The 15,375-nt window shown below is 43.1% G+C and overlaps 1 protein-coding gene across 1 annotated transcript in view; it reads right to left on the bottom strand.

Moving 5' to 3' along the window:
• The window catches only part of CPNE8 (copine 8), a 110,034-nt gene extending 97,249 nt beyond the window's left edge, over positions 1 to 12,785 (bottom strand). The window contains exon 1 of the mRNA XM_086739963.1: positions 12,595 to 12,785. Within this exon, the coding sequence (XP_086596089.1) occupies positions 12,595 to 12,671 (77 nt within the window). The 5' untranslated portion in view covers positions 12,672 to 12,785. The remainder of the gene's footprint in view (positions 1 to 12,594) is intronic.
• Between the last annotated feature and the right edge of the window lie 2,590 nt (positions 12,786 to 15,375).

Here is a 15,375-nt window from a genome sequence, read left to right as displayed (position 1 = left end):
TTACTCCTCCCCCTCCTTCTGAACTGACCTTGGCGTCTGCAGCCATTCTTCACAACAGGCTGGTAGATGTCTCTCAGGATCTTTTTTTTACATCTTATTCACTTCTCATCTCCTCTCCACTTCTTGCAGCCAGGCCGGACTGAGTCGGGCCCAGTCGGCTGCCTGGCGAGAGGCCAGAGGATGAGGCCTGCAAGGCCCATGAGGCCTGCGCCTCCCCCTCTGTGCCTCTGCCCCCGCTCAGCTTCTTCACATCTTCTCTTCTCTCTCTTTTTTTTTTTCTGTTTTCCCCTTCTTAAATACATTATCACAGAGGCGTTATCACGGGACATTCTGCTACCAATCGGCTCGGCCTTGGCCAGCAGTGGGTCCGCCCTAGGCCTGGCCAAATCCCCTGAACAAAGGGAAGCGACTTCGAGCAGTTTCCTGCTGAAGCTACCACCTTAGGCCCCCCCTCACTAACAAAACCACGACAGCTGCATATAACTGGATATACAGCAGCTATGTTAAATTGGTTCTAGACATCAGAGCAGACCACAAACTGAATGCAAGTCTTCTGGGAAAAAGGCATACTGGAATACATAATCAAAAAAGCCACTTCAGAGCAATTGTTTGGTCTTCATAATCCTGGTAAACAATCAATTCAAGCAATAATGTTTTGGGCACTCCAGTTTCTTGCAATCAAAGACAGACACAGAGCCACTACAGTCCAGTAGAAGCAGAAATAATCAGTCTATAGAATGTATCTATGAGGAAAACACTGCTGCAAACTGAAGCTGACCTCCATGTAGACAGTGCAAGTAGAAGAGGTTTAACCCCAAGGTGAATCTTCTGCAAGGTACAGAAGTTGAACTTTACTCCATAGTTTTACCATCTTTTATTACTAAAGGTGGCTAGACATGATGTGAAGCCTCTGCCACTGAAAGTCTTTAAGAACACGTTAGGTAGCTGCAAGTCTTAATAAGTTCTTTGATCCTACCCTGGAGCAAGAAGGATTAAGTAACCAGTTTACATCCATTACAGCTTATTATTTTAATAATTAGTACAGCCCCTTCAAAGGTCACCATTTATTACTCTAATTCAGATCTAAATCACTTTATTTTTGTGCAACTGAACAGTGCTGAAAAGCTTATTAATGTTGTTCAATACAGATGTTCTAAGTGGTTCACTCAGACTTCAACAAAGAAAAGAGACTGTATTCCCAGTTCAGCTACTGCCAAGCCCACACTTCAGAACAAACAATATGAGCAAAAAATGCTCTAAAAGAACATTAGGTGCATCTGTTTTATTCCCTTCAGCCAAAGTAGGCACTAGGATTAAAATTAGGCTTTGTGAATGAACCTGAAGTCTGCACATGCTACTTCTTCAGAAGTTCTCTAATCTGTTCAAAAGTGTGATTTCTATACACTCATTTAATTATATTCAGAGAGAATGGATTCCATCTTAACCAAAAATGTGAAAATATAAATTGAAACATTAGCAAACCCAGGAACATCTGCATTTTCAAGTCTGAGTTTGATAATGATCACTACAAACTGCTTTAAAAGACCGTACAGTAAGTTCTGCAATGCCAGAATTGCCAATCCAAAATGAAAATTGCCTCTTATTCCTCTCTAATTATACATACCTAGATACACCATTAATTCATGGTAACTAGAATTGGTTTAATTATACCAAAATGAATTGCTATTAAAACCTAGAATTAGGGTTAAATGAAAGAAACCGTACACTAGGGTTTGGGATAGGCCTGCTATGCTCACCATTGGGATTCCAAGCAATTTTAATTCCTCTGCATAAATACTATACAATGACCGCATAATTGGTATGTTAGTGTTTGTGACTGCAGTTTAAGATTACACCATTTCAGTGACTCATTCTGAGCTAAGGTGCTTTGAGTTTTTTTAAAACTATTTCCTACTCTTACTTTCTTTGTTTTTAAAGTTTTCTTCCTCTATTTTCCCATATACACAAGAACATAAAGACTGGCCATACCAGGCACTGTAAAGCTCAGTCTACCCCAATACTCTTATCCTAGCAGTGGCAACAAGTAGCTACCATGGGAAAAGCCTAAGAACAAGGCAAGAATCTGTAATACTTCCCGAGAACATTCCTGGTCAGCAATCATTTGCTTCTCAGGGACTTCTTGAATTAAGAACGTTTTACATCGACAGTGTCCCTGAAAGGATTGTAAGGGTTGAAATACCAAAATTTAACATTGTAATTCAGGTCAGTAAGTGTCTTTAATTCAAAGTTTTGAACTAATACAGCTTGTAATATCCTAAATTTGACCCTTCACACATTTTACCATAAACAATGTCTTCAGCAAAGTTTGCAGACATGTCCGGTCTTCCAAATCACTAATAACTAACCAAAATAGTAATATAAGAACTCAACAAGCTGTTCAAGCAATGCAGTCAGTCAGTTTTGGAAGGAGCTTAAGGACTAGTGCCAAGAGAGAAGGAGGAGGGGGGGAAAAAAAAAAAAAAAAATCTGATTTGCCCACTAAATCACCTAACAGCTCAAGAGGCTGCTCAATTTCATTTGTGCATTTTAATTCTAGGGGGAAAATAATCAAAGTGCTCATTTATATACATGAAATCTGCATGGCATATAAGCCTAGGACAATCTACAACCAAAAGAAATGCTAAAAGCAAAAGCAGAAAAAACACTGTATGTACTTACGGAACTTTATGTAGTCTTTATCCCCTTTAATAGTCAATGGTACTTCTGCACAGGCTGAGCAATACAGGGTGTATTTCTTTCCCTTTTTCCCTGAGAAAAGCACTCTTTGGTAGTACACTATTTTGCCAGTCATAGGAAAGCTCACAAACTCAGAAACCAGAAATATCTGAAACTTGTGTTTCTCCCTCCTATCAAAGTATCAAGAAAAACAGATATTTTTTCTATGCCCATTAAGTCTTTCAGATAAAGAAAGAAATAATAATAAAGAAAATTAACAAAGAATAATTAGAGTTATTACAGAATAACTAATAATGAAAAAGAAAAGAGAAGGGATTGCTATCAATTATAAAAAAAAGAAAAAAAAAAACAAAACAAAAAGGAGACATACTGGAGAAACACACACAAACACCTACAGCAAAGAAGTCCAGGAACATCTGTGCAAAAAGCATTATTCTATCACCACAGATCCTGAAGGAATTAATGCTGCCCTTGCCCATTCTGGAGTGGACCTTCCAAAATGGTTGCAATAGCATAGATGACTAAGGGAAAAAACACAAATAAGAGCCACGGCAATAACGCCTACTTAGTCTAAACTAGAAAGCACAAGACACAGTAGAAATCCTAGGATAAATATTTGTTTTTCTGTATAATGAGAGCAATTTCCTCAAGGGAAAAAAAAAGTAATCAGTAAATAAGAAAAGTTAAAATATATTTAGGTATGCCTTGCAGAATCACCTTGTTGACTCTATTTCATGAACTCCATAAAGATTTGTCAAAATAACAGTTTCTGCCCAGTGCTTTGCTTCCAAATCTGTTTTAGAACAGACTAGAATATTTCAGTTGGAAGGGACCTACAACAACCTTCTAGTCCAACTGCCCAACCACTCCAGGACAGACCAAAAGTTAAAACATGTTATTAAGGGCATTGTCCAAATGCCTCAAACACTGCCAGGCTTGGGGGATCGACCACCTCTCCAAGAAGCCTGTTCCAGTGTTCAAGCACTGTCGGTAAAGAAATGCTTCCTCATGTCAAGTCTTTTGTACTATGTTTAGTGTAAAAACATCTCATATGTATAAGTCAGATACTTCAAGATTCACTGATCTAGCTAGCAGTGGCAGCTAAACTGAAGTCATGACAGTCTCGGTTGCTTTGTACGCTCTCACATATTCAATGCATTATATTATGTTGACAAAAATTGACCTACATTAAAAAGTAACATTTACTCATCTTGTTCACACATTACTTTTGCTTCAAATTTGAGTTTATTTTAATGATCAATATCTGAACTTCCTTGCTCAGTAACATTTTTTTTTTTGTTTTCAATTTAATCCTTTGTTAAGCCCAACTGCTCAGCAGAAGTAAATACAATTTCCCCCCCCGCCCCGTCAGAATTCTGGCACTGAAGAACACAGCACAGTAACTACAGAACTGAACAGTTTAAGAACTCTTTCTCTAATTTCAAAAACAAAACAACACAAGTGTGTTCCTATGACTGGAAAAATACTTATTTACACATTGCTTTCAACAGCTCTGAAATATTTAATGATAAAAATGTGGTTTACTTCAGATGAATTTGTCAGATTCTCTCCAGGTGCTAAGGTTTTATGTGTCTCCATCTTCAGATTACATTAAAGCACATGTAAAGATTCCTTGGCTGTGAAATAAAGCACTCAGCAGTTTGCAAACACAAGAGTTAGTTACCCATGCAGAATTATTTTTAATTTTTAGAAAACACACATTTTCAATATATTATATTCTCGTATAAGCACATACTACTTCTCTCACAGTACACTTGTATCACTCTGTGGGAAGAGGAACTGTCCCTAATTCATTAAACAGTTCGTTAAATGCATGCATTTTTGTGTCCCTCACTTAATGCTGGGCCCACGTGCGTTTTTCAAAGAAGATCCTAAAAAAAAAAAAAAAAACACACCAAAAAAACCCAAGCAGAACCTCCGTAGGCAGAATCTCCTTATTTTTTACTGTGCAGAATAGTATCCATTCTACTACTAATTGTAACAATTGTAACATAACTGTATTACATCCTAGTAGTCACTGTCCCTCAGCCTTAACTGATATTACTGGACTTGCAATGGTCAGTTCTAGGTAAGACAACGTATGCTCCAAAGAGCCTACTTGAGTGAAGAGTCCACTTGACTTCTTGCAGAGTAATTTCACAAACAACTTTTCAGTTGTAGTGCCAGCTTAAGTAGTCACCTTTCCCTAGCTATTTACTCTCTCCTTCTGTATTGTCAGAACACAATAAAAAGCAAGCTATTAGCCTCCAGATTTCTAGATTCAAAATGCCCTGCACCTAAAAGCAGATTAGACAATCTCTCATAATAGTATCTTCTTGTCAAGATAACCAGTTCTCTTAGGAAAAGCTCACAGGTGAGAAAATGCTAGCTCTCCTGACTAAGAGGCAATTAGGATGCCCTCTTCCTTTCTGCTTAGATTGTCTCCAGTCTTTGGTGCACTAGAAGGACTGGAAAGAAAGCAAACATATCTCTGATATGCAAGCTTAAGAAAACATCCACAATACCTCTTCATAACCTTTGGAGACGTAATTGACTGTTCTGGTTAGCAAGAAGATGAAGAAATAACATGCAGCCTCCCAGTAACTTGTATTGTCAATTTAAACATCTCTTGGTTCAGAAGCCGTTCTCTTAATGGAAAAAGAAAGAGAGAAGCAATGACAAGGGTTAGACTAGCAGTGCTTCCATGAGTTTTATGACAACTCACAGAAAGTCTTCTCTAGCTAGATGTACCCAAACAGTTTTAGGATGAAACCTCTCTTAGAACTGCTGACTGCTCCTGTGGGTTAAAAAAACCCAAAGGAATTGCCAAGTTTATTCAGTTAAGCATAGCAGCAGTTTTGCAGCAATTCTGTGGAAACAGTCAGGAAGTACTGGATTATGAAAAGACACTCCTGCAGATGAAGCAGACCTGAACATAATCTTAAATTTAAAAAGTCCACTTAGAAATATCACAAACTGGTTGAACTCTGCTTCAGTACCAACGCAATTATTATTTGAAACCAACAGAATGAACCATCTACATTTATGTTTCTAAGGCTGGGCAGGTAAACAGTCTCTGGCTCTGAGCTACCGGTGACCTATCCTGGAAAACGACACTAAGGATTGCTGGTGATCAAAAGACCCATTCAATCTAGTGTCAACTCACTGGTCCTTTCTGGCTACTTTCACCTAGCCCATCCAAATCCATGGATATCCTGTCCTATTTCACATCTGATTTCTTCAGGAACATATAGTTAATTAATATAGTGTTTCATTAAAGTATAGCAATACATAAAACATTCAGATTAGTTTTGCACAGTTTTTCTGAAACAACTCTTTAAAAAGGTATACATCAACAAAGTCGTTTAGAAAGCAAACGTATACCATCAATATAATACTCCTCATCCCTTCTCAGCCATTGCAAGGGTGTCGGTGGGAGAGGCACTGCTTAGATGGGCAGAGAAAGAAAGAAAAGAAAAGGAGGAAAATAATACTACTACAGAAGGTCTTCATAATAATATATTTAAAGTTGTTATACACTTCCTAGTACCTAGCCCTTTTCCTGTTGTCATGCTTTCCTCTATACCACCCTTCTGAGGCCTAAGATCATTGGCAAGAGCTGTGGGAGGGTGTTACAGTGAGCCATCCACCAGCAGCGTGAAGCTTACAGTGGTGGCGAGGTGGAGCAGGTGGTCTCAGAAGAAGTATGATGTTGATGGCTTCTTCCTCCTCAATGTGAGGCTCCCCACCTGGGCTATTTTTCCAACACTCTTAAATCTTGCTTTATTGGTCTGCAACTCCATTTTACATCCAAATTTATTGTATATGGTGTGTATTACATCTGCTTGAGACTTGCTCTTTCATCTCTCTTGGCTTTGCCCAGCTCCCAGCCTGTACTTCTTTACCAACTGCTGATAACCTCTTTACAGCGCTGGGGTCCCCAGTGGCATCCTGAGCCCCCTCTTTTCAGCCTCTGCTCCTCCACCCTGCACCCTGTGTTCCCACTTGCAAGGCCTCTGCTATCACACGACACCGATGATCCTCCACACTGCATTGTTCTTTGAGAGTCACAAATAGGTCATTCTACACAGAATAACTACTTGCTACTATTACCTGTAAAGAAATAACATTATACAACACAACTACAAAAAGACAAGCCAAAGTGAAACTAACTAAGAGCAGTAGCCACTTGGTCATGAGAAAAAAAAAATACTGGGTTTGGGTTTGCAGCTAAGCAAGTCTAAGCAAAGCTCAACAAAGGCAAAGACAAGCTTAGAGAAAACTTGACAAGTCCTGAGAGTTGCATAGTTCGTGCAAAACCTGGGGCTTGTTCCTAGCAACTCCAAGACTGAATTTACACGGCAACAGATCTGCCTTAAATTCTAGACGTCATATGTCTGCATGCTTAAAATTCAAAAAATATAGACACGTAGGTGAAAACCAAACTGAGTAGGCCATCATGAATGCATCTCTATCACTATTTTGAAAGACAGTCACCTGTCTGTATTTTTTCTCCCTATACACTTGTTTTTCTCAGCTGAAGCATACATAAGCACTCCACAGACTTTTCATGCAACCTGGACACGCTTACACAAAGAAAGCGGGAAAATGAAAACCAGACTTACAATCAGGATGAATTTCGTATTCTGTATTTTGTACTATACAGAGTTACAACCTCAAATACTTTATTATAGAATCATAGAATGGTTAGGATTGGAAGGGACCCTCAAGGATCATCTAATCCAACCCCCCTGCAAGGAGCAGGGACATCCCCAACCAGATCAGGTTGCTCAGAGCCCCGTCCAACCTGGCCTTGAACATTTCCAGGGATGGCGCATCCACCACCTTTCTGGGCAACCTGTGCCAGTGTTCTACAACCCTCAATGTAAAAGAATTTTTTCCTAATATCTAATCTAAATTTATCTCCCTCTATTTTGAAACCATTATGCCTAGTCCTGTCACAACAGGCCCTACTGAACAGCCTTTCCCCATCTTTCCTGTAGGCCCCCTTGAGGTACTGGAAGACCACTATAAGGTCTCCCTGGAGCCTTCTCTTCTCCAGGCTGGACAGCCCCAACTCTCTCAGCCTGTCCTCATAGGAGAGGTGCTCCAGCCCTCTTATCATCTTTGTGGCCCTCCTCTGGACTCTCTCCAACAGGTTCATGTCCTTTTTACATTGGGGGCTCCAGAGCTGGATGCAGTGCTCCAGGTGGGGTCTCACCAGGGCAGAGTAGAGGGGGAGAATCACCTCTCTTGACCTACTGGCCACGCTGCTTTTGATGCAGCCCAGGATACAGTTGTCTTTCTGGGCTGCAAGCACATATGGCCAGCTCACATTGAGCTTTTCTTCAATCAACACCTCCAAGTCCTTCTCCTCAGGGCTGCTCTTGATTCATTCTCCACTCAGCCTGTATTTGTGCTTGGGATTGCCCTGACCCACCTCCCTTGACCTGCTGGCCACACTCTTCTTGATGCAGCCCAGGATGCGGTTGGCCTTCTGGGCCGCAAGGGCTCATTGCTGGCTCACGTCGAGCTTCTTGAACGGATATGTCTTATCATTGCACCTTTCTGTGATAGGTATTTCTAACAAGTTATTAATATTAAAAAAAAAAAAACCAGGAGGAAAACACGCTGGCTAGAGAGAAGCAATCTTGCCAGAAACCAATGCCTAGAACAATAAAAGATATAATTAAACATACTGTTGGGTAATGGAACCACTAGAAAGTGGCTGGTTAAGACTTTCAAACTGCCAAACAAAAGGAAAGGCAAAAATTCTGAAGTAGTACATTTTGTTCCTCTGTGCAAGAAACTTGAAATTAAATTATCTTCATTGCTGAGAATAGGAGTTGCTTAATTCCATTCAGTCCATTCATTAACATTAGATTTCTGTACAAGTTGTGAAGTGGCATAGAATTGATCCAAACCAGGCATGGGCAACCAATTGTATTTCTGTTGAATTAACCATGATAAGGAGTTTATACTGCCTTCACGCATGTTACGCCTGGTGTGGGAATGCAGCCAGCATAGAGCCTACCCAGCATAAACCCAGAATGATGACAGACTGCCTGATCCAGCATAAAGCCTAGGAGAGCAATATTGTCATAACAAGCTTTCTGAATTAGCAAAGTGGCCCTGTACTTTGTCAATCTTTTACCACACTTACCATATTTCAGGTAACCATGGCATCTTTGATACACTACTGGAAGTCATGAAGTGATCAAACTACAGCTTCACTTTCCTATAGATATTAAAAAAAAAAATCTCAGGAGGATAATTCTGATTGATAACTCCTCATTCAGTAAGTAAACAAACATTAACATGAGGCATAATGAAACTCTTGGTCTTTCTTGCAAGATGAAGTCTCACAAAGGCTTTCACTCAATCAGGAGACTACAGAAAAAACTTAGGTCAGTCCACAGAGGAACCATGGAGAGCAGAAATCACCACTATAGAGATCACAACAAAAAGTTAAAAAATTGGGAGCCTATTGAACTATACTGAACTTCACATGTTCACACTCAGCACAGACTTCAGGAGCAAAAGTAGATGATGGTTAACATGTATCTTGGCATTAAACACACTAGTTCAGTCAACAAGGTAGTAACTGCACTGACAGTAGGGAAGATGGGAGCAGAATATGAAGTTTTTCCAAGATTTACCCGCACTGGAATCAACAAAGAAGACTGAGATGGAGGATGACAAACACCAGACCTGAGGTTTACCTCAAGCTCACATGGGACTACGAGTTTACACACACAGCTGGTCAGTGAAGATTCACGTCTAGGCACAGACCTATAATCAGTATGCAGTGCAAATACCCCTCTAGAGGAAAAGGAGTCTTTGGGCTGGAAAACAGTAGCGGAGTAAAAGATAAAGATCAGCATATATTCTCTCTTCCACACCGGCTGAAGGGCCAAGGTCCTGATCCTTTATCACAGGACAATCATGCAAAATTATGCCAGGCTGCGGCAAATAAAGATCACCTAGCAGGTGACAGAGAAATTTTTATCAGACCATGGATGCCCTCTGGGGCATGTGATGGAGGGAGCTACAGGATGCAGAGGGAGATGGCTACTAGAACAATTGATGCAGACAATAGTGGACTATTACCAACACAAGAGGATCCTCTGGGATGACATGTTGTTCTGCCACATTACAGCTGGCCCTCAAGCCAAAGAACACAGATTCCCGATTAAGAAAAACTCGGGGGTTTGGAAATCTGCATCTTATAAGAGTTAGAAAAGAATCGTGAACTTTGTTTGATAGACACTGAGTAGTAATAACTAGAAAGAATTAAGTTAATTTCTTGCTTTTCTAGCATTTGTAAAATTACAGCCAATGCTGACATTCAGTAAGCCACGGGAATCATACGAAAAGTTTTTAGTCATAAAGAAACCCCACAGAAAGTATCACCTGATATGCAAAACATTTGTGGACTTTATAATTTTCATAGACAGTTTCTCATCCTATGAGATGCACTTCTCCTAAAAGCTACCTGATGTGCCCCTGAAGCTAAAACAGACTGGGCTGCAGAATAAGAAGTAGTGCAATGCCATCTGCATAGTACTGGAACTTGGCTAATCTGGTAACATTGACACTACGGGCATGCAGGGCAAATTAACTTGGGAAGTGCTGCCAGATGAACCATACAGAATTAAAAGCCAAGTGAATAGAAGCTGTATCCTTACTGAATAAGAAGAAAGAAAGAAAGAAAAAAAAAAAAAAAAGAGATACAAAATAATATTGTCTGGAGTCATAAATTTCTTTTGTGGCACAAACAGCTTGTGCTGCTTCACTGACCACCAAGTTATACCACCTGTACAAACTGGAAGAAGTTCCCTTATTTCCTATTATAAAAACAAGCAACAAAAGAAAAAAAAAATCTCAGAAGAAAAAATACTTATCAGCTGATAATTGTTGATGTGAACTAGTGACCAAATTGGTTCTACAACTCTAAGTATCAAGGGGAAACTAATGTCATGACCCAAATTATTTTAAAAGCATTTCTCTCCAGGTGTTAAGGAATACACAACTGCTAATTGTTAAAGAATTTTCAGCGTTCTCTGAATTTTGCAGTTTGCTCTTGCTGTATTTCACAATTTCATTCAACACTACTTTTTGACAGCTTTAGCCAACGAATGTGTTTACAGATGAATCACAAACATGTGTTAATCATTAATCTCTGCTCCAGTATCATTTGCTTTACACTCAATTTTAAATCAAAAGCTGTCATTCCAGCACATAAAAAAAAGAAAGGCATCACCATGGAAATTCCTTTCTGCACTTGACATCAAGACATATCAGGATGAGAGACCATTTTTTTTTAAACAAGAAAAAAAAAAACAAAAAACAAAAAACTGTTTTAACAAAACGGTCATGGCTTTTGAAGATACCTACAGAGAAATTAACATTGGAAATTATATACTGAAATTAGTTACAAGTAAGGTAACTGAGGTCAGAACTGACTGAGTATGTCATACACCTACATTTCTTTGTAACTATCTGATGGATTCTCAGATCACTACAAAACTAAGGTTTGAAGAAAACATTGTAGGTACATACAAACAATATCTGGATTGAAAGAAACTCCCACCATAAGTGAACTGGGTCAAATCCAACATAAAAGTTCTGACATCTGTAATTGTAACAAGTTATTCAAAGAGCCTAAAAGGAATAGTAAAGGTCCTGGATTGCTTTTACATGCAGCAGCATGCCCTTCACGGGACCAGGGCTTTCTGTGTCTGTTGCCAGGAACTTTGCAGAGACAGGCAGTCCGTACATCGGTGTGTCTGTAAGTCAGCCCAGCAACTGTTTCAGTACTCCAAATTCAATCTTACTCTATTTCTCATTGTCTCAGCCTTCTTTTGAAATGCAGCCTTGATAAAACATCAAATCATCCTTTATTTACTAAGGGAAGAGAGGGAGTGGTCTGACAATTCAAGTTTAGAGCAATCCATTCTGTCCTTGGAGAAGCAGCGTTAACGGCAGCAACTCCCGGGCAGCTACAATTAGAAAATGGAGCAACGGACTGCAGCACAAACTTTGTCTCATTTCCCATCTGGAAACAACACTAACAGTTCAAATTATCCGCTAGAAGCTGCCAACTCTGCTGGCGAAAGGAACCACTACTCTGTAACTACCAGGGAACAATTAAGGAAGCTGTGAAATGGGAATGAAGATACGAATATAAAAGCTCACAAATAAAAATACCTCAATGGGAAATTCTCTGTGGGTCAAGGGAGAAGGCAGGCTTTCCAAAATACCGATATACAAACCACGGCCAAATAAACGTCGAGGAATAACACACAACGCTAGGTTTTGTGCTGCAGCTTGGCTTTTTTTTTAATGTATCGGCAGCAGCGTTACCATAAAACGTGACGAAGTAACACGCCCGGTTTCGTAACACTTTTGCAAGAAAGCCTCAAGCAACCTACGAAGGGATTATTCCGGATGGGCGTTTTCCCCGTCCACACCCGTGGCACTCGGGACAGCTCCCGAAGTTCGGTCCCCGCCGGGGAACCGCGCTGCCCCGAGCCGAGCCGAGCCGGCTCCCGCTCCCGCTCCCCGCCGCAGCGGCCCGAGGTAGGGTGCTGGGGGGCAGCCGTCCCTTTCGGCAGAGCCCAGGGCGCGGCGGGCCAGCCACGGGCTGCTCCCAGCCTCTGCCCGAGGATGAGGATCCGCAACTTCCCGGCGCCGGGCAGGCTCTCCCGGGGCGGGGGGAAAGCGGCTCGCATGTGGCGGGCGGGCAGCCCCGCGCCCGGCCGCTGCCCCACCCCGCCGCCAAGCTCGGGGCGACGGAGCTCCCTGCCCCGGCCGGGACCTGCCCGCTCGCCTCTCCGCACCCTCCGACGCCCCGGGGCCAGCGGGCAGGGCGGCCCTAAGGAGCCGCCGCCGTACCTGCAGGACACGGAGAGCTCCACCTTGGTGGCCGGGATGCTGGAGCTGAGCACGTTAAAATACCCCACGGACGCCATGTTCGGAAACCCACCACTTCTGCCCGGCTCCTGCCGCCCCGCCGCCTTCTCCAGCCCGAACACGGGGCAGCGCCGGGAGGGCGGGGCGGAGGCGGTGCTGGCCGGATCCCCCCCCACCCCCCCCCCCCGCCCTCAGCGCGGAGCCCCGGCCCGCGGGCTGGCACCGCCGGCGGAGCGGGAGCGGGGCGGTGACGTCACCGCGAGCGGGAGCCGCGCGTGACTCCCCCAGCCCGGGTGCCCGACGGCCGCTGTCAGGGGCAGGCGGCCCGCGGCGGAGCGGCAGCGCCCGGCGGCGGGGCGTGGGGGACGGTTCGTCGCCGCCCGAAGAGACGCAGCGCACCCGCCGCCGACCTGCCCTGCCGTGTCCTGCCCTGCTGGCGTACCGGAGCCCCCGGGGGGCAAACGGCACCGGGGCCAGCGCGACTCCACAAGGTGCGGGGCGGGAAGGGCCCCGGTGGAAGCTGACCCGTGGGGCGTTCTCACTGCCGCGCCTCTCCCTCGGCCCCTGCACAGGAACTCCCGTCCCGCCCCGCAGGCTGGCCGGGGAAAGCCCTCCTTCCCCGTTTGTAAACGAGCGATCCTCAAGGAACTCCCGGCCTCCACGGGAGACAGCGCGGGCGGGCGGCGCCCCGGCCGGTAACGTCCCAAACTTCAGCGGCCCCGCGGAGAGGCCGGCTCGTTCTCTCGGGCCCCGCAGGAAAACGCAGCCCCGCAGCCGACGCCAGGAGAGCGTTCCGGGGAGCGGCGGCTGCGCTGCCAGGCCCGCGCCGCCAGGGGGCGCGGCAGAGGGGCCGGCGGGCGGGAGGGGGCGGGGCGCGGGGCGCGCGGTTCCAGACAAACCTGGAAAATGCGACACGCGTGTTAGTGGGCCTTGGCGGGGGAACGGTGGTTGTCGGTACAGGAGGCTGGAAGGAAAAGACGTGGTTTTGCCTTGGATGTTATATGCATTACGTAACATCTTGAAAAATGGGAATTTCACTCTCTCACACTTGTGCAGGCCCTTACCTTCTTTTAAAGGGCGCTAATCCAGCCACCCTGAATCTGCTTGTAATAATTCGCAGTAATCTTAGCATTTCCATCATCTTATTGCTCATGTATTGATCATGGCATCTAAGGAGCCCCCAATATTCATTTCTCATCACGGCAGCATGAGGAGAGACGGAGGTGCTAGCAGCCCCGTGTCACAGACGGGAAGGCCATGTCTGCAGTCGCACAAGAGGGCAGTGGGACAGGCCAAAGATTGTAGGACGTCGCCCCGAACCATGTACACAAATCCTCTACTACTCTGTTTATGGTTCTAAGCATAGAAACAATGGAGTTTAACTTGTTTATTTATAAAAGACAAGCGTAACTCTAAAGCCAAAAACCTTGGCAGAGTACATGCATATTTTAATTTCATTTCTAAATTCTTGTTGGTGTAATTCAGGTTCCATGCGTGATTTCAGGTAGTACATAAAAATAATGGCAGAGAGAGAACAGGAATGTAGACACCAGGTTAGCCAACGAATTAAGCAGTGGGAATACAGAAGACAGCAACGTGGTATTACTTACAGGATGTATACTCCCTGTGCGCAGCAAAGTCAGGAATGTATGACTCCAGTGGCAGAAACTCAAGGAAGATAACACTGATATTTTTATTCATAACTGTCTAACTTCACACCCAACTTCTAATCTTCTGCCTCTTTTCAGGAAGGTATCATCTGAATTTTCTTTCTTATCTTTCTCTTATGCAGTTGTTAACACAAAGCAATTTCTCATCAGGTAGCACCAAAGTATTTCCTCTTAAGCCAGCCTGTTTGAAGTTTTTGGTACAGCCGAGAAACCATGTACCTTTGCAAGTATTCTAGGTGTGTCTGCAGGCAGCCAAACCAGTAAGCCTACAGCTGAAATTGCTAAAAAAAAAACAAAGACAAGCTTAGTTCACTGTTATCTTTGTTGTGTGGGTGAAGGACCACTGCTGTCTGGAGAGGCTAATACTGAGTACAAATAGGGTACTAGATTACTAAAAACTAAATAATAGTTTTTAAGAAAAAACAAACAAACAAACCTCTTTTTCAGCATTATAAGACTCCCTCTTTTATCATCTACTGTAAGAAGCTAAACATAATCGGTGGATCCCACAGGGTGTGGCATTAATTACTTCAAATACAGCTATATATACCTATGATAATAACTATAGGCATGGGTAGCTTAAAAGTATATCATCTACGTGTGATATGATCTTGTATTCTTCCCTACTGATCCACTTTAGATCACTGCTTTGGGTTAGGTGGGGGTTTGGTTTGGTCATTTTGATATTATTTGATCTTAATGTTTTATTTTGCTTAGAAAAATGAAAATAGTTGGTTATTGGTGATTCCATAAAAAGACCATCCTATGAAAATAATGGAGGAGTTAAGAAAATTCAAGTCTTCTGTGTTGCTGGGGAGGTGCCCATTTTCTCTCATCATGTTTATGAAGGCACGGCTATTTTGTCTTCTAACGTTTCGGCTTAGAATAAGTATGTAGTTATCAAGCACTGAGAGTGATTTATACGGCAAAGACAGAAACTAAAATGAGGGATAGTTAAAAGATATGCACCAATGGGGCTAAAGATACACTATTATAATTCCAGAGAGGCGCCTTGTGTTTGCTCATTCTTAAATGGCACTGAGGTGTGGGGACTGGAACAATGCCTAAGTATTAGGACAGTCTCTGGAATTTA

Source organism: Chlamydotis macqueenii, chromosome 1 (assembly GCF_036417535.1).
Source record: "Chlamydotis macqueenii isolate bChlMac1 chromosome 1, bChlMac1.mat, whole genome shotgun sequence".
Classification (NCBI taxonomy): Eukaryota; Metazoa; Chordata; class Aves; order Otidiformes; family Otididae; genus Chlamydotis; species Chlamydotis macqueenii.
The sequence above is the reverse complement of the archived record's forward strand: the minus strand, read 5'-3'. Positions and strand labels throughout refer to the sequence as shown.